The 20,745-nt window shown below is 37.8% G+C and overlaps 1 protein-coding gene across 1 annotated transcript in view; it reads right to left on the bottom strand.

Moving 5' to 3' along the window:
• LOC111869725 (tetratricopeptide repeat protein 37) overlaps positions 1-18,113 on the bottom strand; it is a gene marked incomplete in the record, with an annotated part of 31,664 nt that extends 13,551 nt beyond the window's left edge. The window contains 11 exon segments of the mRNA XM_033753541.1: positions 2,504-2,639; positions 5,077-5,237; positions 6,621-6,800; positions 8,242-8,547; positions 11,686-11,918; positions 12,803-13,163; positions 13,410-13,605; positions 14,064-14,296; positions 15,438-15,569; positions 16,926-17,128; positions 18,004-18,113. Of these exon segments, the coding sequence (XP_033609432.1) occupies positions 2,504-2,639; positions 5,077-5,237; positions 6,621-6,800; positions 8,242-8,547; positions 11,686-11,918; positions 12,803-13,163; positions 13,410-13,605; positions 14,064-14,296; positions 15,438-15,527 (1,896 nt within the window).
• Between the last annotated feature and the right edge of the window lie 2,632 nt (positions 18,114-20,745).

The raw sequence follows: 20,745 nt of genomic DNA, 5'->3' as shown, positions 1-20,745 counted from the left end.
ATAAAACAACATTTAAATGACTGCAACATATGTAAATTCTTAGCAAGTTATTACCATACACCTGACTGGTTATTATATTACTTCATGGCGCTACTTTAACAGCAGAAGTTATACAACACCAAAGGAGATGAAAAGATGTTAATGTATGATGAGAAATGGGAATAGATAGGCATGACTTATTTCAGGAGGCTAGCCTAGAATACATTTGGACAGACTGGAAAGAGAAATTCAATCAGGATAAGAAGTAGCCTGACCAAGATCCAAATTGGGTACATCCAGATTACAAATCTATAGTGAACCACTACAGAAACCTAATTGGTAATGTACAAACATATGGGACTGAAATTTACACATCAACATAATGTGGTCTGTGTCACTCAATAACTGATTTACTGAACACGGTCTGGCAGCTGCACTCTAAATTTATATTTGGGAGGTACTTAGTTTGAGTCTCGACCAGGATACTGAGTATCCTGATTGAGGTATCTTGTGATTTTCCTCAGTTCCTCCAGGTAAATGGTGGGATAGCATCTCACTCAGGCCACAATTGCTTCCTTCCCAACTCTTCCAAATTTATTTACCATCCTATCATCTGATGCTACATAGTCTAAGATACTGAAAGGATGGTAAAATAAGCCCCCACCCCACCCCTGCCAATAAAAATAAAACTGATTTGCAGATTCATTGCAGTTTGTCAGAATTGATGACTGAATTTGTTCAGAATATATTGCCTAATATTAATCAGCAACAAACAAAAGTGTTCACTGTCAGTCTGTGATTCTAACTAGGTCAGCACTTCATAATATTTTCTAGCACTTCACTCAATTTTGGTACCATTACTTCACAGTTTCTTCATCTACCTCAGTCCATGCTGTCAGGTCATCTGCTTCTAAATCACAACTGACTGCATCACATGTAACCTTCATGTCTTGTTTTGAAAATGGAAATAAATTTGCTTCATCTGCTATGAAGCTATCTTTTTCAACACACTTTTTCAGCAGTTTGAAACAGCAGTTGGTGTAATTTTCTCCAAAGCTAAACCAACAGTGAACTTTCTTTAGCATCAATGTCTTCAAGAATTCTATAACAGAAACAGAAACAGTTTTCAACTTTCCAGCTTTTGATTTCAGGACATAACAAAAGGATGGGCAGGATAGTGATCAAAATGTAACAAAGTCCAAAGTTCAAGTTTCTCAGAATGTAAATGGTGTCTCATTTATGGCACAAACTCGTTTTCAAACCAGGAGGAAAAAATATCACATATCATCCAAACACTGGAACTGTTATTGTAGATCACAGGTAGAGACTGCATGTTTGTGCACTTGAAACACTAAGGTCTTTGACATTCACTGATGTACAATGGTTTCAGTTTATGACCACTAGTCTTACTGGCACACAGCATACAAAGTCACATTTATTTTGTTAGTTTTCATATTTGCTTTGCTAGTCATTTCTCTAAAATCCAAAGATTTCTTTCAAAGTGATAAGTAACACAGTGTTACTTTGTCACAGGTGTACAACTGTTCATCAGTGTCCTCACTATTTGCAATCACTTTATCCACAATTTCAGGAAATGATTCGGCTGCTGTACTGTTATTAGATGCAAATTCACCTCCTATGAGAAACTGGCATATCCCATGACAAATCTTCCATCTTCAAGGCCACTCTTCATCATGTTTAAATGTCTCCTTCACACTGAATACTCTGTTAAACTAAAATGCTTGAACTTTCAAAATGATCCCATTCATAAGAACTCTTTCACAGTGGTTTTATATGAACCACTTGTATAAACACTAATCTTAACCCAGTTTTTTTTTTACAAAGTCTAGTCCTCTTCCATCATATCTAAAAACAAACATACTAATTTGTTTTCTTCTTTCTTGCAACTTCTGGAATTCTACACAACAGTGTATGATTTTTTCTTGCGGTACTCATCATCATCATCATCATCATCATCATCATCATCATCATTGCTTTGTTTTCATTCTTGGTTTATTTCACAACAACTATCACTGTAGCGATGCTCACTTCCTAATAAATGATCAGTTCAATTATAATGTTTTCTGAGCTTCCTTCTAAAACAAATCTGTGGGATTTCCAACCATCATGATTAGAGAAGATAGTAGGAACAGGATCATGGCAATACAATTCTTCCTGTCTAAGCCAAAAGTGGTGCTCCTAAAGTCTGCTGTTTCAACAATATTGTAACCCCCAATGTCAGAGAAACCAGAAACATACCTGTTCATAGTGAACTATGGACTGTTCCCTCTGTTCCTGCACAAGACAGCAACGAATGTTGCATTACAGGCATTTTATGAAAACAAAACTTTTCATAAACATGTGTACAAAACATGTCTAATCATAGTGGGGGACATGATCTCTGTGGTATATCCAAATCCATGGTACATATCACAAGATGCAGAATACAAAAGATCCATTGTATGTAAGTTCTATCACATCTATTTATTACAAGATGTGATCAGAGTAATGATGACATGCTTACCTGTTTGATAGTACCCATTTGGAATGCAGGGTAAATTGCATCTGGATCCAATTCTAGAACACGCTGGTACGATTTCAGAGCTGATGTATATGCTCCTCGACCATAGTATGCATCAGCCAAACTCTCCCAGCAGTGACTGCAGTCAAACACAAATCAATTTATGTAAATCTTTTGCTGTATTCATGTTATGTGGGTCTCTTCTTGCCATAGCATGGCACATCCTCAGGTTGTGGATGAAGGAAATAGACATGAAGGACAGCTGCTAACGTGATGAATAAGCAGTCATGGATAGCCAACAGGGGGTGGTCCTCCAGCTTTGGTTGGGAGGGGAGTAAAAAACCAGTATATAAAGGAATGTTACATAGAATCTTGAACTTGAACACACTCTCTGGGAAAATCTAAGCAACAGAAAATGAATCTGAGAGCTTAAGTTTGGAATGCCACATGCCTCTTACATCAGATTCACTGAAAACACAGAAAGAGAATTAGCAAAATAAAGTATAAGTTAGATTTTGTGGATGTACAGAAGGTCAAATAGGACCAGCATGTCATTAGAACAACTGACAAATATCTGAGGTCTAAAGAGAGTACTATAATCATGATCATCTGGGATGAGACACATGTAGTTTGGTAAACGGGTAGCAATATTTCTATAGAATCTGCTACCTCTACTTCTCCTCCTCTTCTGCTTTGCAGATGGCAGCAGCAGGTTCCACCAAAAGGACAGTACCCATCTACACACACACAGCACCATACCTTAAAATACATAATCCTGATTACATTTTTCTTTTTTTTTTCTTTTTTATGGAAATGGGAATGCTAACCATCAAGTAAGCACATACTTTTCATACAGAAAAGGATTACAGAGCAGTTAAGGAGGTACAGTCTGTTAGTGGTATGATAATGTAAATAATACAAACATGCTACTGTTCTGATGTGCATGCTCCAACTGAAGATAAAAGTGATGATACATGATGATATTATGAGGAATTAGAGCATGTATTCAAACAACTGCCTAATTAGCACACAAAAATTCTGTCTGGCAATTTCTATGCAAAAGCAAGCAAAGAAGATATTTTCACATGAGGAAACTAGGAATGAGCACTTACATGAAATTACTTATGATAATAAGGTCTGAGTAGTAAAGTTTCCCAAGTCATAAAATCTAAATGTCAAGAGTACACTGTTCTCACACTGTGACTTTTGTATATATACTTGGACTTCTCGCGATGGGAAGACATACAAGATACACAGTCACACTTGATACATGTTGATACTGACACTGATAATGCCTAATCTTACAGAGGAGATGACAACTGCACAACCAGATCTTCAGTATTTTGTACATCACTAAGTATTTTAAAATTAATTTGATATTATTATGCGACTGTATTTATTTATGTAAAAACAGTTACTTTAATTACAAACAGAGGAAAATTACTGTGCACTAATTATATACGAAGGGGGACCCAAAAATAACCAGAACCGACCTGTTGCACGCGCATGCTTTGTAGTTACGAGTTGTGCTGCTAGGTGGTGTTAGCTGGGGGTCTCCCGCGACTGTTAGTGAGCTGGCGTCAGTCTGAGTTAAGTGGTTTGTCTGTGGTGCTCTGTTGTGTGCGTTCCTGTTTCAACCCTTTGGCGATTAGTGAGATGGCTTTCTTCGGTAGTGGTGAAGTTGGAGTTTTCCACTGGCTTGATGACTGCCGGATTGCTGGATGAATTCTGGATCGTTCTGCGCTTCACTCTTCAAGTCGCGGCAAACATTCACGCGGTTTTCTCTTTGGTCATCTCCGAGCAAGCGAGGAACAAATTTTGCAGACACCCGTCTCATGTGCAAACCTTCGGTTAAAATTCGCTGGACCGTGCTCCATGAGATGTTCGTTTCCTCAGAAAGTTGGTCAATGGTCTTTCGACGATCTTCATCAATTTCACGCACACTCTTTGTTCCTTCTGGTCGGCCATCTCACTAATCGCCAAAGGGTTGAAACAGGAACGCACACAACAGAGCACTACAGACAAACCACTTAACTCAGACTGACGCCAGCTCACTAACAGTCGCGGGAGACCCCCAGCTAACACCACCTAGCAGCACAACTCGTAACTACAAAGCATGCGCGCGCAACAGGTCGTTTCCGGTTATTTTTGGGTCCCCCCTCGTACAGTATGCTTTACAATAAGATATACAGTTCCTTTATATAATTTTGAATAATTCCCATTTAGTGAAAATCTTGATTTAGTGAAATAGAAGCCATTTCTCTAGAGATTCATTAACACAGATTTCACTACATTCAGAAGAGCTTCCTGACACCTGTAATTTGTACTCTTTAAATACTGGATGTTACGACAGTAATGTAGGTATATAGAATCCCCAGTATTCACATAACATCATTCTACAACTTGTATTAAAGTGAAGGGAAACACCTGGCACCTTTGAAATAAAAACCAGGAGATTCTTTCAATTACATTTAAAATTGGATTTGTAATAATTCTTTTTTATTCCAACAGACTGTACTGGGAAGTCTGTATGTTTGCTAAAAGTGAGAATTATTATTCTGCAGGTTCACTTTTACCTGTCAGTTGGATCACCCCTGATAGCGGAAAGCAAACTATCAATTGCTTCCTGATGATTGCCTTGTTCTGTGTGGTGAAGACCAAGGCGTAGCCACGCCCACTTAGCTTCAGTACATCCAACAGTCTGGGTTACATAAGTCAAAAGCTGAATATTGGCCTCCTACAAGGAAGAATATTATGGTTAATACCATGACACGTGAACCTGTTACTGGGCGACGTGATGTGGAATGAGGTTATGCAACCCGCGTCTTCAGTAGCAGCTTATATCAGTAATTGGTTTTGTTAACCACTTACCAGTTGTAACTACAATTACGTATTACACTGTTACTGATTTACACACTCTCTAGTTCACCGTTGCACATGCACTAGAACTCTCTGTCTTCCACTAGTCGTCTCCTAGCAATGGATCTCATACAGAAACTGTCACTTCAGATCACTCCAAATATTGCACATGAAATCTTACAGTGACACTTTACATCCTCACAGGGTGACCTTCTGTATTCCTGGTTCCACTTTGCTTGCTTCCACCACTCTCAAATACTCCAGAATACTGACTAATACTCACAATGGTTCTGCTGAATACTCTAGTTATATAGCCTCCGCCCTAATCACAGGAAACAGCCTATTGTTGGAACATGTTGACCAACTGCATAGCAACAGTCATTGCACGGACTCCACTGTTGCATGACATCACAGCCTAGTGGGGAGGGGTATTTACCAAGCATTGCGCAGCAACAGGCTTGGCTGGGATATGTGACATCACTTGTGGAAATTCAGAGGTCACGTGACTCATACTCACTACTTCAGTATGACATCATCGCGCCTGCATGAGAGTCTTGTTTACTGGCTGACCCTTAGATTCACTAAACACTCGTAACTACAAATGGTTATAATGTTATCACCAATCTACACACTTAAGAAATCACTACAGCACACTCTAAGCCCCAGTCTCTTACAGTCTTCACTGGTCACTACTTGGTAATGGCTCCCAACACTTGAGATTCTTCTGCTTTCCAGTTCACGTCCTTGCTGGAAGGTAATGGGCTCACAAGTAGCTCATGACTGAACTAATTCATCTGCATGCCCTCATTAAGTACCCTCAGTATGGACCATATGGAAAACACCACTTTCAACAGTTCTTCCATTGTTGTGTGCAGATCTGTTTCTGCAGACATGTTTTTAGCATTTCTGGCTACATCATTCTGGCCTTCAGCAATCATATCACAATACATACTTCGGAAGGAACACTTAAGGAAAGCAGAACTTGGAGCAGCTTATTACACCAGTGTCACTGGTCTGGAAGGACATCATGGATGCATACCATCAGATATTAGTATTGTTTCATGAATTTACTAATGGTCCACATAAATGCTCATCAACTTCCATGTCTGGGTCCAGACAGTGCAAGGTCAGATGTGAAGCTCAAACTGAGGACTGAGGCTGTGATATTGTGCTTCCAGGTCAAGAAGAGCACTGCTGTATTGACTGGTGAATGTATAATAATATATAATTATGAGGAGGAACAGCCAATTATTCTACTTACTGGATTCTTCTGGAGTCTGTAAATATCACTGAGTGCTGCTCCAGCTTCTTTGCAGTATGGATTCAAACGGAAAGCCTTCTGATAGCAACGTCGTGCCTTATCCAAATTTTTAGCACCAAGATTGTAATAATTACCTAAGTACACATAACAAGAGTAGCAATGAGGATCCAGTTTAGTTGCCTGCAACAGACAAGAACTCTTTCATGTATCTACATTCATAAGTCTAGATGAAAATGAACCTGTACTTTTATGTGATAAAAAAAACACTGTACATTTTAACACCCCCAATCCTATTAATGTTATATTACACAAGAAGATGGTAGCATCAAGTGATGATAACATATCGCTATTTTAAATATTCATAATAATATCACTATCAATGTACGTGTTGACACTTCACATCTACCAGGCAAAACTTTCCACATAAGTCATTTTATGTCCAACAAATGACACATAGGTGGCTTATTCATCTGTATCATGCACTCTTTTGTACAGCTGTAATGTAAAACACCACATTTTAACTTCATGAGCCTACTGACTTGTTCTGTGCTTACATATGCTAGACACATGTTTAAAATACATAGTTTGAAACCATAACAACACCAAACTAAGAAAATGGATATCTGGTCCACTGATAATACAACTTAACTACTGTTTCATGATGAACAACATACTAGGGGCAAAAAGAAAGTGCATAGTGATCCTGAGAAATTGGATGAGTTCAACATAAGACAAACCATCTATAGCTATAAAGCAGATGGTGGGAGGGCAACTTACAGTCAACTTGTAGCAAGAGGAATCATTTACATTTATGGTGGAAAAATGTTAACAACCAAATACAGCAAATTTCATTAGCTGCAATCCTAGGTTAATTCTAAACATCACTCACTGCTAAGTGTTTTCCATTAAAAGAAATTTACTTCTTTTACATTTCCATGACAAAATTCTTGGCACACCTGAACAGCTGTGAAGACAGCACATTAAAATTTTACAAACAAAACACATTCTTTTATGTGCGTCACATTTACATGTTGAAATGTTTTCCTTTCAAATTAAAAAATCACATTCATCACATTTACAGTAATATTTCTGACAAAGACTGCAATCCTCATTTACCTAACTTCAAAAAGATGAAAAACACAGAGGTAAAAGTATCCCTGTAACAGGTCGTGGAGGCCCTGGGGGTTGTGAGATGTCGAGACTCCCACATTTTCTAGACAATCGGCTCACTAAAAGCGCTGGAGCTGTCAGCCTTATGTGCCAGCTGCCCTTTACCCCCAGGAAGATTCCTGGTATTCATTTCTGTTACAGCTGAGTTGACCCCAGGGCCATAGTGCAGCCGAAAGGATTGAATCAGTTAAAATATCTAATAACCTCATCTGAATCAAACCCGCGACCTTCTGGCTTATATCATAGTACCTCAACCAACTACACTACCATGTGCCCTGACAAAAAAGTTTTCAAGTTATTTTCATATTGATATAAGTGCCAGGTATGCAAGTAATGCATAACTGTACTGCAAAACTAAAGCGCATGTTGAAAATTTAAGCATAAGAATTGTACTGCCTTCTCTGCATACAGACTCAATGTGATGTGCTCTATCAGTTCATTATTCAGCTACCTTCAATAATGCTGCCAAACTCAGACTGTATCTTTCTTCTTCCCAGTGCAGTTTTCCAAGCTCCAACCATAACATTGCAGAATTAGGTTCTTGCAAAACTGCAGCATCAAGCTCTTCTATGGCCTCTTTCTGTTTATTCTGGTTTCTCAAGCAGAGGGCAGACAGTAATGCTACAGCCACTGCTGATTTGCTTTCATTCTGAACAACTTGCATGCACTTCTTAACCTCATCCTCATTTCCAAGCATAATGTGAGCTCTGGTCATGCATTCCATTACATCATGATTCATTGGGTCTCTGGATAATATCTGCAAAGCAAATCAATTCTTTATGAATTTTACTGTCTTCCTGCATTTGCCCTGTACCTTTTGCACCCTCACTGTACACAACGTGATTACAATTACTCACATGCTTGAGGCTAAATTTCCACACCCTACACTTTTGTGCAGGGCTAATGGAGACAATAAAACAATGTCGCTTACTATAAACTGAATGTTAGTATGGACTGAGACAAATGAACATTAATTCATCTGATAACATTAGTGTGGTTCCTTATGCCAGACTTCAGTGGAAGCCAATTATTAGTTTTTCAGAAAGAAATACAACCAAGATTATTACACTGGGAATTTCACTTTTACCATGAGCATAGCAATGTGTCTGAAGGCTTCAGTGCAGCTTAAGAATTTCAGACCCCATACAAGATTATACCTCACACTCTCCTACGCTCAAATCCCCTCATCCCATTCATTGCTAACCTGAAACACACAAGAAGTGCTTACAGGTATATTATTAGTCAATTAGATTGCAGAAACCTTTTCAACTTATTTCATTCACAGGGCCGTGCCATAGCTCAAGCGGTTAGTCGCTGGCTTCCCACTGCGGTGGCCCGGGTTCGATCCCAGATCTGGTCAAGTGAGATTTGTGTTGGACAAAGTGGGGCTGGGGCAGGTTTTCTCCGAGTACTTTGGTTTCCCCTGCCAATCTTCAATCCACCAATTGCTCCACAATCACCCTCACCTATCATCTGGGACTGATACAACAGGCCAGAAGTGGCCGCAGTACAAGGGCCTTAGTCCAACCCCACTAGAAATAAAAAAAAAATAATAACAATACTTCATTCACAATTACTTGGCAATGCAAAGGTGTCTAATTAATAGTACCAGGTGTGAGACAAAACTACTGAAAAAGGTGATGAACACTGGCAGTGAAAAACTGATAGATATTGTCACATGTAGGGGGGTATGCATGACTGATATTGTGAGTTCTGATTGATTGGCTTTATTAGGCATCTCTTTTACAATAGTTCACACATTTGACTCCTTCTGGATAATGAATCTCTCACTGTTGTCTGGATCCTGCACTAGCCTCCAGTCTCTCTTCTATATCCTTCTGTATTTTTCTGTCATATTCTGTCTTCTTTTGGTCAATTCTCTCCCTGAGGGAATTTCTGGTCAAACTGTATGGAGATCACCTCCTTGAAGAGTTCTCCTTTTGCGTCTCTGATGTAACTGCCCATTTTTGTATCTGTTGCCCAGGAGACGTCTTCAATAATTCCTCTGTTATCATGATTAAGTAACTGATGTTCTGTTGTTGACCTTGTTACATGAGTTTTTCTGGTTCCATATCTTAAAGTTTTGAGCAAGCCATCACAATATTACATATAAATAAGAAATAAGTTGTATAATTAATATTTAGTTTGATCCACGCTACCTGAAAACAGATGGGGACACTCTTAGACAGTCATGGTCAAACCTCTCATGCCGTAATATTGACAAGAGGCCAGACAGGTAGAATAAGGGACCAGAGAAACAGCCACTCCTAGATAACAGCTTCGTAAACATGCAACAATACCAGAACCATTGCTAGGGAATGTGCCCATGCAACAATGGAGGAACTAATTTTCATTTCATGCATCCTGTTGTGTTACAATATACAACTTTTTATTGAGTCGTTGTTTACTTTCCATACAGTGCGGACAATTTTTTTTAAGATGAGGCACTGACTATATAATTAATTAATTTGCAACCAAAGTGCTAATAAATTCAATCATCTAAACTAGAACCCGTCATTTTTGTCACGCATACCACCTTACACCACTCGTACCACTCCTTGCTGGTACAATATACCTTTCCCGTGCCCTCACAGATAAAAACTAGGCGGCTGAAGTTGGGAGGTCTGGATGACCAGTGTTATGGAATACCAAGACCAATCCATAAACCAGGGAAGTGATGATTGAAATAAGTATCCACTGCATGGCTGAAATGGGGAGGTGCCCATCATGAAGAAAATACATACACAGCTGTTTTCCTTAAAGGTGCATCTTCAAACAAGTCTGACAGTTCATTCTGCAGAATCTATATATAACTGTCATCCACAAGATGTACTTTGAAGGATGCGATCATGCAGCATACCACAAAACATATTTACAGTGAATTAATGTTGGCTTCCACTGTATCATGGAGATTCACTTCTGACAACAGACATAGGTTGCATGTGTTCTGGACCCCCATGAAGAGTAAATTCAGGTTCATCAGAGGATAAAATGTATCAGTACAGATGTCTATTACAAAAATTCCAGCTGCGGGGCATGATCCCCAGGTCCAAGATGCTGAATGCACTGTGCATAGTATGGGTACATTACCTTCTTTAGCATTCTCTACAGTCTCAGGAACATAAAGATATCTGGAATTCCTTCACATACTAACACCTGGCCTGACTCACACATTCAAAATAATATGTTCTTCAACCATATATTACTGTACCAGATACTCTGTTGAAGCTGAAATGCCTGAAAATGAATCACTGCCTCTCATTCTCTGGGAGATGTTGCTAAATCCTCTTCAATCCAGGATTTCTGATTTGTAAATCATTGCTGGTGTTAAGCAGCAGCACATGTATTCCCACCTCAAAATGCATAAAAGTACACCACACCCACAGCACTTGAAAACATGAGGGGCACAATTACACACCCAATATGAACAGCATGCTACAAAACACAACATGACACAGTATCTACTGATTCAGCTCAAGGTCATATACATTGATGTGAAAATGAAATTACCCCACCATTCTTAAGTTTCATACATTACTCTGTAACCGCTGGGAATCGGATCTGGGAATTCTGACTGGGAATGGTTCCTCAAGCTAAGGCACCAGGTCATGAATTATCCTCTATAAGACAAAACCATGGCTCCCAGGACACTTTAATAAACACTAAATTATTAATACTTACCACTGCATTTCAATTATACAAATGAAAACATGAGAACTCAAACAGTATTTATATCAAGACACCACATGGTGATGAGGTTTATAAATATGAAACAGACTGCTTCGTGAATTAAACGGCATACTGCCTCCTAGCAACCATCAGACATATACAATGGAAGGTAACAGGAGATACTAAGAGCTTTTATATATATTATAGACAGAAGTTCTTGCTTCACCTTAGTACATTTTTCCACAGCTTCCCTTAACTTTTCTTCTTCGTTCTGTAATGATAGTGACTTCACCAGAAAGGTAAGCACCAAGTTTTGTAGGTTTTCATCAACAGTTTCCTTCACAATAATTTTCAGTGCTTCTTTAGCACAATGTTCTGCATTGCTGTAACGGTAGGTATGGAGATAACATTGGCAAAGCAGGATCCAAACATAACTAGACTCAGAAAGTGCACCAATAACTGCAATTAACAGAAACACAGTAGGTAATTAAATTATTAAAAAGAAAGACATAACAGGTGAAATATGAGGTTCTCACAGCAGTGACTGTCTTCTGGGATGTGACACAATACAGTCTGATAAACAGGTATAAACGTGAAGAGTACTGCCTTCTGGGATATAACACCATGTAGTCCATTGAAAGTCAACTTGCCTTTTGGAGGAACATATCACCTCCATCTTCAGGCCAAAGAACAAGCTGAGCAAGAAACCAGACTGTAAGCAGGTGGCAAGCAGAGTTCTGCCATGGAATACACAGTGCTATATCCCAGAAGATAGTATTCTCCATGACCGCTGCTGTGACAACCTCAAATTCTACAGGTACTGCTGTTTTGACAGAAGGGTAAGCCAAGCATGAAAAAAGTGGTATAGATAGGGGAAATGGAAAAATTTGTACTGGGGCTCTCAGCAAACCAAGAGAATTAAGTGTCTTATCTTTTTTCACATTCACTCTTCCCTTGAAAAGTGGCCCTTTCAAAGAGTCACTGTTTCCTCCCTCTGGTTCTCTCAATTTCTCTCCACCTTCCCCTGGTTCCCTCACAGCATTTTCTCTCTCATACATATTGCCCTTGGAATGTGGCCCTTTTAAAGCACTATGATAACTACAGGGTGAATCGTATAGAACCAGCTCGATGAATTTGCTAATAATTCTGCAGGTGATGCATACAAGATAAATTACATGATGTATTATAGACTAAAATTGATTATATGTCGTGAAAGTGTAAAACTGTGAAAAACTTCACTCCCTGGGCAAGATGGAAGCTTGTAGGCAATAGGTTGGATGATGCAGCTCAAAAAAGCACCTCACTTATGTGTAACCAAAAAATCTTAATCCAACTCACAGTACCTTGTGTTAGTGCATCACAAGCTTCTACAAAGCTTTTATTTTTGAACAATTCAGCTCCTTTTGCAAGCAACACCATGCTTGATTCAGGGTTAAGAACTTCTAGTTTCTTGTAATACTCTCCAATGTTGTCCTCAAATACATCTAACACTTTCACGCCTTGTGCAATCTGTTCACTGTAAACTTTGCAAATCCATTCTAGAGGCAATTCTGACTTTGGGTATAATGAATGCATGTTTCTTGCTTCCTCTAACAGCAAAGTCAATTTCTTGTTTTTATATAGCAACCTAAGATACTTTTTGTAATATTCTTCAATGTCTTCAGGTGAGGATTCTTTCACAATAATTCCCAAAGATGTTTCCAGCTGAAAGAAATTAATCTTCATTAAAATTCTATGCTACAATAGGATAGCAAAGTGGATACAAGTGAGAATTTCCACTATAAATTTCCTCTTGAAGTACACTCACAGCAGGAAAACTACAAGCACTTATACATGACAATGTGCAGTTTTATTAACCTTCAATACAATGAAAGATAATACATACATGGGTAAAGAGAATACTAAACAGCAATGCACACAATTCATTTTATACATTAAAATATTGCTCACCACTGCTGCCATCTCTGCAGAAAGATCCTTCTCCTGCATTAACACAGAAGCCAATGTTCTCCTGACCACTTTCTGCTTCTCTGGAGAACCATGTTTCATTTCTGCCATTAAAATATCAACACACTGTTCAACCTTGGACACTTTCAACGCCACCATGGCTAGTTTGTTGCATATATCTGCAAATTTTGCTTCATCACTGTAAGAAAACAAACGTCACATATGAAAGTTACAAAATAAAATCCCATAACACACCTTCCTGGTAAAATGTTCATAAAATTAAGGGCAGAATGTTATGGGCAATACTTTAAATACAAATTAACAAATATTGCAGAGCTTGGTTTTAATGTATCTTTAGAGGCTCTCACTGAAAGCGTTACACTACAAAACTTAATTATGTGCATGAAAAATATGATGCTGTCCTCTTTTTAAGCCACCACTGTTTAATATGTGATGTTTAATTTGTCAGTCATCCAACTTTTATATTTTATCTTACCATGTTTAATTTTACACATTATTTCACATGAAACATTTTTTTTATGTTCGAAATATCAACATGCAGAGCTTTACACATCATGCTTGCAAACTTAATAAGTCAAACTGTTTAGTTGAGGCAGATATCATCCCTGTCCAGATGATTTAATACAATATACACACCTTTCAAGTGAAAGCAACTGCTGATATATTGGAAAAAGCTCCTTCTGATCTGACTCGGAGTTTTCCTTCTCATAAAAAGAAGCCAACCCTTGCCATGCTAGTATTTGGTTTGGTGAAACTTCAACAGCTTTCCTAAAGGCCTTTGGAGCTTGATCCTTCTGCTCTGAGTCTTGTAGTGCCACGCCAAAGAGTACTAACCCAGCATAATTATTTCTGTCACTTTTCAGAACAGCCTGAAAATGTGTGAAAGAAATATGTTACATATGCCCAGAAAGAAAGTTTGAAATTAATGGAATATATGCTTATACAAACTTTATCATTTACATTCCCTTTTGAGGGATATTAAACTACAATAAGGTGTTGCAACAGTTGCTGAAGAATAAACAAAGAGGGAAAAAAGTTCTTAAGAGTTTTAGGAGAATACTGAAATTCTTCTTGTAAGACCAAACGTAGGTACAGAAATAACATTAAAATGAACCTCTGGGAAACTGGTTGTGTTAATGTTGATCAAACTTAGCTGGGTCAGTACTGGTTCCAATTATGATGGACTTCTCTGACAATGAATTTATCTCAAATCAAATAGTGTCCATAAAGCTGATGTCCAAACTGAATGATGGGGGGCGGGGCTGATACATGGACACATACGGCTGTTCAACAAAAAGATCCTTATATTTAATTTATTATGTTTAACTGGCCAAACATGTAGTCAGACAAGCATATTTTATAAGCATGGATCTGCAGCAAATTCATAGAACACTTCCGCTTCCTCTTCTTCCAGGTTTATTCACTTGAGAAAAAGTATGTACATTTGAGACTTACTCAGAATCACTGGGTTTTCTGACTTTGTGCATTGTCTGGTGTTCCAACAAAAACTAGAAAATGCAACATTTCACAAACTGGATCTGTTTCCATCCTCAGATGAGAGGGGAGACACCTACTCTGTTGGGTTCCTTGCAAAGAGCTAACCTCAGTTACTGCACAACCTATGTCAGATTCACTATACCTATTTACATACCTGAGACCTGGCTATGTCGAAGCAAGATAACAGGAAAACATGCAATAAAAATTGTGATAAAGCAAGCACATTTGTGGAACTAGGATATATAGGAGGTAGAAATTTATGCTACAAACCTAGCCAACAAACCAAGTCCATGAACATCAAATGCATAAAATTAAATGGAGAATTTGTGAAAACACATAGTAACTACCGCTACCAGACGATAGATACACTCTGAAAACTCAGTAATTCTGAGTGTTACACCCCATCGTTAGAAACCTTCGGAATCTGAGAACATTCACAGAAATTAAAGTTTACCTCAGTCACCTAACATTCTAAGGGACTGATGTATCTGTTCACCAACAGAAAATACTTACTTTACATAGTTGCAGGGCAGTTTTGAAATCTTTGTTTTTTATAGCTTCTCGGGCATTTTTAAGAGACTGTTTTATTTCTTTCGCATCCATTTGTAATATGTGTCAGTCTCTTTAAAATACAGTGGCGGATACCTACAAAAGAGAAATAATTCACTAGCAATCTTATATACTTACTTTTCTCCGACTGACTGGCCAGCTCTGTATAAACCAGTCACCACACTCCCACCCAACACTTCACCCATCCACTACAAATTTGTCCCAATTCCATACCAAACCATAAAAACAACGGCATAGTCCTTAGACTGGTCAATGCATTCCATTAGCAGATTTTATTTTCATTTCCAGTTATTCCAGTTGTGCCAGTTTCAAGTCCAAGAAGCTTTTTAAATGAATACACATATTTTGGTACAAGCAGGGCTTGAGGTGGGGCGGGATACGGCGGGATGGTATCCCGGTTCTTTTCTAAATGGCTTAAAAGCATCCCGTTACTTCTTTGGCAGTAAATGCAATGTACAATACCCAGGGCTTGAGGTGGGGTGGGATGCGGCGGGATGGCATCCCGGTTCTATTTTCATTCCACCTCAAGCACTGGGTACAAGTCCTTAGAGAATTTAAATTCATCTTCTTATTAAAATAAAATCCACTGATTTAAGAAATGATCCATTTTCCCATCACCACATAAGTGGATCAGGAATACATGAAAGTGAATACTGAAGAAAAGCATACTGAAAGTGGTGACGAGTTATAAATTGCATTTCTGACCTACCAACAATTAAAAACATACTTACATATTGTAGACTCTTGAATCTCCTGATAGCTATGAAATAAGCCTAGTTATATAGGAAAGACATAGTCCAATTTGGATATATCTACTGCATATAATTCCATTAACTGCCATTATTCTGACTTTTCATTAAACTTCATCATAAAATGAATATATTTCAGTGTACATTATAAATATACAGACTTCCTAAATTGGCACTGTAAGTCAAAGACTGCCATTTGCTTCAGACAGATAAGCAGACAGTGTACTTTTGTGTTCCACACACATTTCTTATGCATGGAATCCTTCTGATCTTGAAACAAACAGAAGGAACTTTAGCTAAAAATAAAAATCAGTGATATAAAAAAGGTCACTAATTATATAAATGAAATTAACATTCAAGACCACTGGGATGATTACGTTTACCCTCTCTTATATTAAATTCTCTAAAAATATATTCCATTTGTCAGACACATCTTATATATGAACAACAGAATGAACGGTATACAACAACATGAAGACAAGATGTTTGTGATGAAGAGATAAACATTATATCCACATCACAGTTTGGAATTATATGCAATACATCAAACATCGACAAACATGATATCCATTCTAGCTTCTCTAGCAACATTAAGTAAGAAACAGTTCATGTAAGTTTCAATTTCTGGAAATAGCAATGTTTTACTCTTTAAAGCATACAAGTTGCTATATATACCACCTACTTTAATATTAAAAGACACTGTACTTTTGCCATTGCATTTATGTGTCCTGCGTGATAATTAACTCCATGGTGAAAGGCCATTCATGAGAAGCCCTCAGTTGTGTAACTACTCAAGATTTTCCCAGCATTTTATGGAACCTGAAGGTTCACTGCCATGTTCACAAGAGTCCTCCACTGCTATCCATGTCCGAGGCCCTTTGTGTTCTGTGTCATTTTCAGAACAAATAACAATTATTTCTTTAAACAGCATTAATCAATTGATCCATGTAATGACAATCAATCTTTACTTTAAGGTAGGGACTGAATGTGTATGCATTATGTAGATGAACTTCATGTTTCAACTGTCATAAAGCATAAGCTATGTAAGTGAAAGCATACTCTGCTATATAAAGCACTGTAATGACAGAAGCCTTATATATTTAGTAAAACTGTATAAAAAAATATGTTACTTCACATAATGTATATATTTAAAACTGTAAATATTATAACATATATAGTAGATAAAGACTACAGCTTGGACATTGGACAGACCCATCTCTTGTAAAACAGGATGCCCTCATTCATAATAAAACTATGTCTAAAGGGACTGAAAATCTGATCATAAGCCTAAAGAAGGGCTCAACATCAAGACAGACTTACTGAGAGTCAGCTCTATGTAATTCCAACTTGGACTTTTGTTTCAAAGTGTGCTGAGAATGTCACTTAAAAGGCTAATGAACATCCATGAACCTAAGTACTCTTGTAGAGGTTATATTATACAATGTGTTGCAAAATACTCATGTGCTTGATCTGAGCTGAAAGTAGTATAACAAATAATCAAATTCAAATTAGTCTGATTGAAAAACGATGAGCTTCCTGATGTATTTAAATAAAAATATTAGCACTGAGTTCACAAAAGGCACGTTTTAAAATTCAATCATATTTCCTTATGTCCTTTAGACGTGCTATTGATTTTACTAATTTCGTTTAAAATGCTCAAAACTTGGTACATTTATTATTCTCGAAAGAAGCTTACATTTCTGATCAGGTTACACTAACAACATACGGATTACTTATACAACATCTATAATAAAATATACCTGCATCATTTACTGGTGAATTACTGAAAATTATTAAATTGTTTAATCAGAAATTCATTCATATACATTACAAAAATTTAACCGCAAAAATCTGTCAACCGTGATTAGCATGTGTCACTCACCTAATCTGATAATCACCGCGTGGAGGGTTTGGGGGGTTGCAAGTGGGATAGAAGAGGAAAGAAGTAGAAACATGCTCAGTCGTCATCTGCGCACACAAACTGCTGCCATCTCTAATCCACTATGGTAACTACATAGTCTGGAACTAAACTGAACCAATCACAGGGCACCTCAGCAACCTATCTAATCGCTTCGGCTGAACAAATGACAGAGCCGCCTCAGCAACCTATCGAATCGTATTTGTTTTAACCAATCACAGAGCCTACCCGATCGTCACTTATTTTATATTTCGTTAATGGCGGTGGTGCACAAAATGAGTAGATTTTCATATAACTATGGTGGCATGTTTTTCCTTTCATTGGTAAGTATGGATGTTTATTTGATACAGTTGTGAAATAGGAGTCGACTTGTACGCACGAAATTAAATCTCCATGTTGTTTCTCTATATGAATGGTATGCTTATTATGCCGAATGAAATTAGAAATACATATAAAGTCAAAAATTCTTTTTACGATATTTCATCAATTTCTGTTATGGCATGTTAAGAATCTTTCTGCTTAATTCAAAGAAGGCCTGTAGAATCTCAAGAAACCCTTAAGTGTACTGTGATTGTGTTATGATGACTGTATTGCTTCTTGCAGTATAAATGGAAAGAAAGAAAATATGCTCTGCCCCTGGGTGCATGTAGCACGGTATGTCTGTTTTAATTCATGACCTAATGACTTTATTATGTCTTGCTTAATCCAATGAAGAAATTAAGTTTAGCCAATGTCTGCATTAATGTCATAAACCTATCCCCATAATGTAGCATATGCACCATTCTTGTAATGTTTACTGGTAAATTATTTCTATATTGACAATAAGTTCTAGTACTCTTACGGGGCTGTGGTAAGGGCAGGAGGAGTTGGGATATCCTGCACCATTGATTCTGCTAGAATGCTGCACTATAAATATTTGTGCAGCAGACATTTCTCAAAACATTATTTCACTACAGCATCTCACTGCACAGAACGCTATGAAAGTGAACTTGGCTGCACAGATTTCCCACCAATATCCTATATGCATTCCTGGTCTCCCAGATTCGTGCTACGTGCCCTGCCCACTTCATCCTCCTTGATTTGATCATTCTAATTATACAAAGTTACGAAGCTCCTTATTATGCAGCTGTCTTCAACCTCCTGTCATTTCAACCCTCTTCGGTCAAAATATTCTCAATACCATGTTCTCAAACACCCTGAGTTTATGTTCCTCCCTTAATGTCAAAGACCACATTTCACACCCATACAGAACCACAGGCAAAACTATAGTTTTGTATAGTCTTATTTTTTATGTTTTTTGACAGCAGATGAGAAGACAAAAGGTTCTTGACTGAATGGTAGCAAGCATTACCCAAGTTCAGTCTTCTCTTAATTTTCTCCTCAATCAGGTTTTGATTTGTTATCGTCGTTCCCAAATATCTGAACTGTGCCACAGTGTCAGAACATCTGTTACCTATCTTTATGTCATGATTTTGCCCTTCATTTTAGTGACGAGACAGCAACAAATACTTAGTTTTCTCTGTTTACTTCTAGACCAACCTCCTTCCTTGTGTCAATTAAAGTTTGTGTGTTTTTCTTTATGGTATCTACATTATCACCCAGTAGATTCACATCATCGGCGTAGACCAACAGCTGATGGGTCCCGTTTAATTTCAGTACCACATGGTTTTCCTGGACCTTCCTAATGCATACTCTAATTTGAAAATGAGTAACAGTAAACCACCTCTTGTCTTAAACCATTTTGGATAGGAAATTTATCAGACAAATGTTTACCTATACCGCCTTTACTATAACTTTCTCTTAAACACATTTTAATCAGCTTAACTAGTTTCATGGGTAAACCAAACTCTATCAGAATATTGTACAATACTTCCCTCCTAACTGAATCATAAGCTTTCTTAAAGTCTACAAATAGCTGATGTACTGACTCATTGTACTCCCATTTTTTCTCCAATATCTGACAAATGCAGAAGATCTGATCTGTAGTTGATCTGTTACGTCAAAACCCACACTGATGATCCCCAATAATTTCATCTATATATGACTTAACAACCACGTTAGGTGGGTTTCTTGTCACCACGGCATGGCGCGTCCTCAGGTTGTGGATGGAGAAGTCCTCCAGGTATGGATGGAAGCTGCGAATATATTGAATAAGCAGTCGCAGACAGCCTACAAAGGGTGGTCCTCCAGCTTGGGGTTTGGGTGTTGGGCTAACAATACTAATATAGTTCTTATTATTGGGCCTTTGATTTGATCACAAATCTTAAAATTAAAGTATAACAACATTAGTAAGACCCATAAATCTGTATTATAATAGCAATCCCAAGAAGACGGAAGTAGAGATAACTACTGAAATGTCGGTGTATCTAATATGCTTCAGATAAGGGGCAATATCCAGTACAATACTGTCACGTGATTGAGTGACTGTAGATAAGGTTTGGATTAGTAATTAGATTTATTGAACTCTTACAGAACTTAACTCTAAATAACTACAGCATTAAGACTAATTCACTCATTCTGCAGTTCACTACAGTGACAATATAATCACGAGGCCCAAAGGACTCGGACACGAGGAAGACTATGT

This window comes from Cryptotermes secundus, unplaced genomic scaffold (genome assembly GCF_002891405.2).
Source record: "Cryptotermes secundus unplaced genomic scaffold, Csec_1.0 scaffold2210, whole genome shotgun sequence".
Lineage (NCBI taxonomy): Eukaryota > Metazoa > Arthropoda > Insecta > Blattodea > Kalotermitidae > Cryptotermes > Cryptotermes secundus.
Note: the sequence above shows the minus strand (reverse complement) of the source record. Positions and strands in the feature narration are given on the sequence as shown.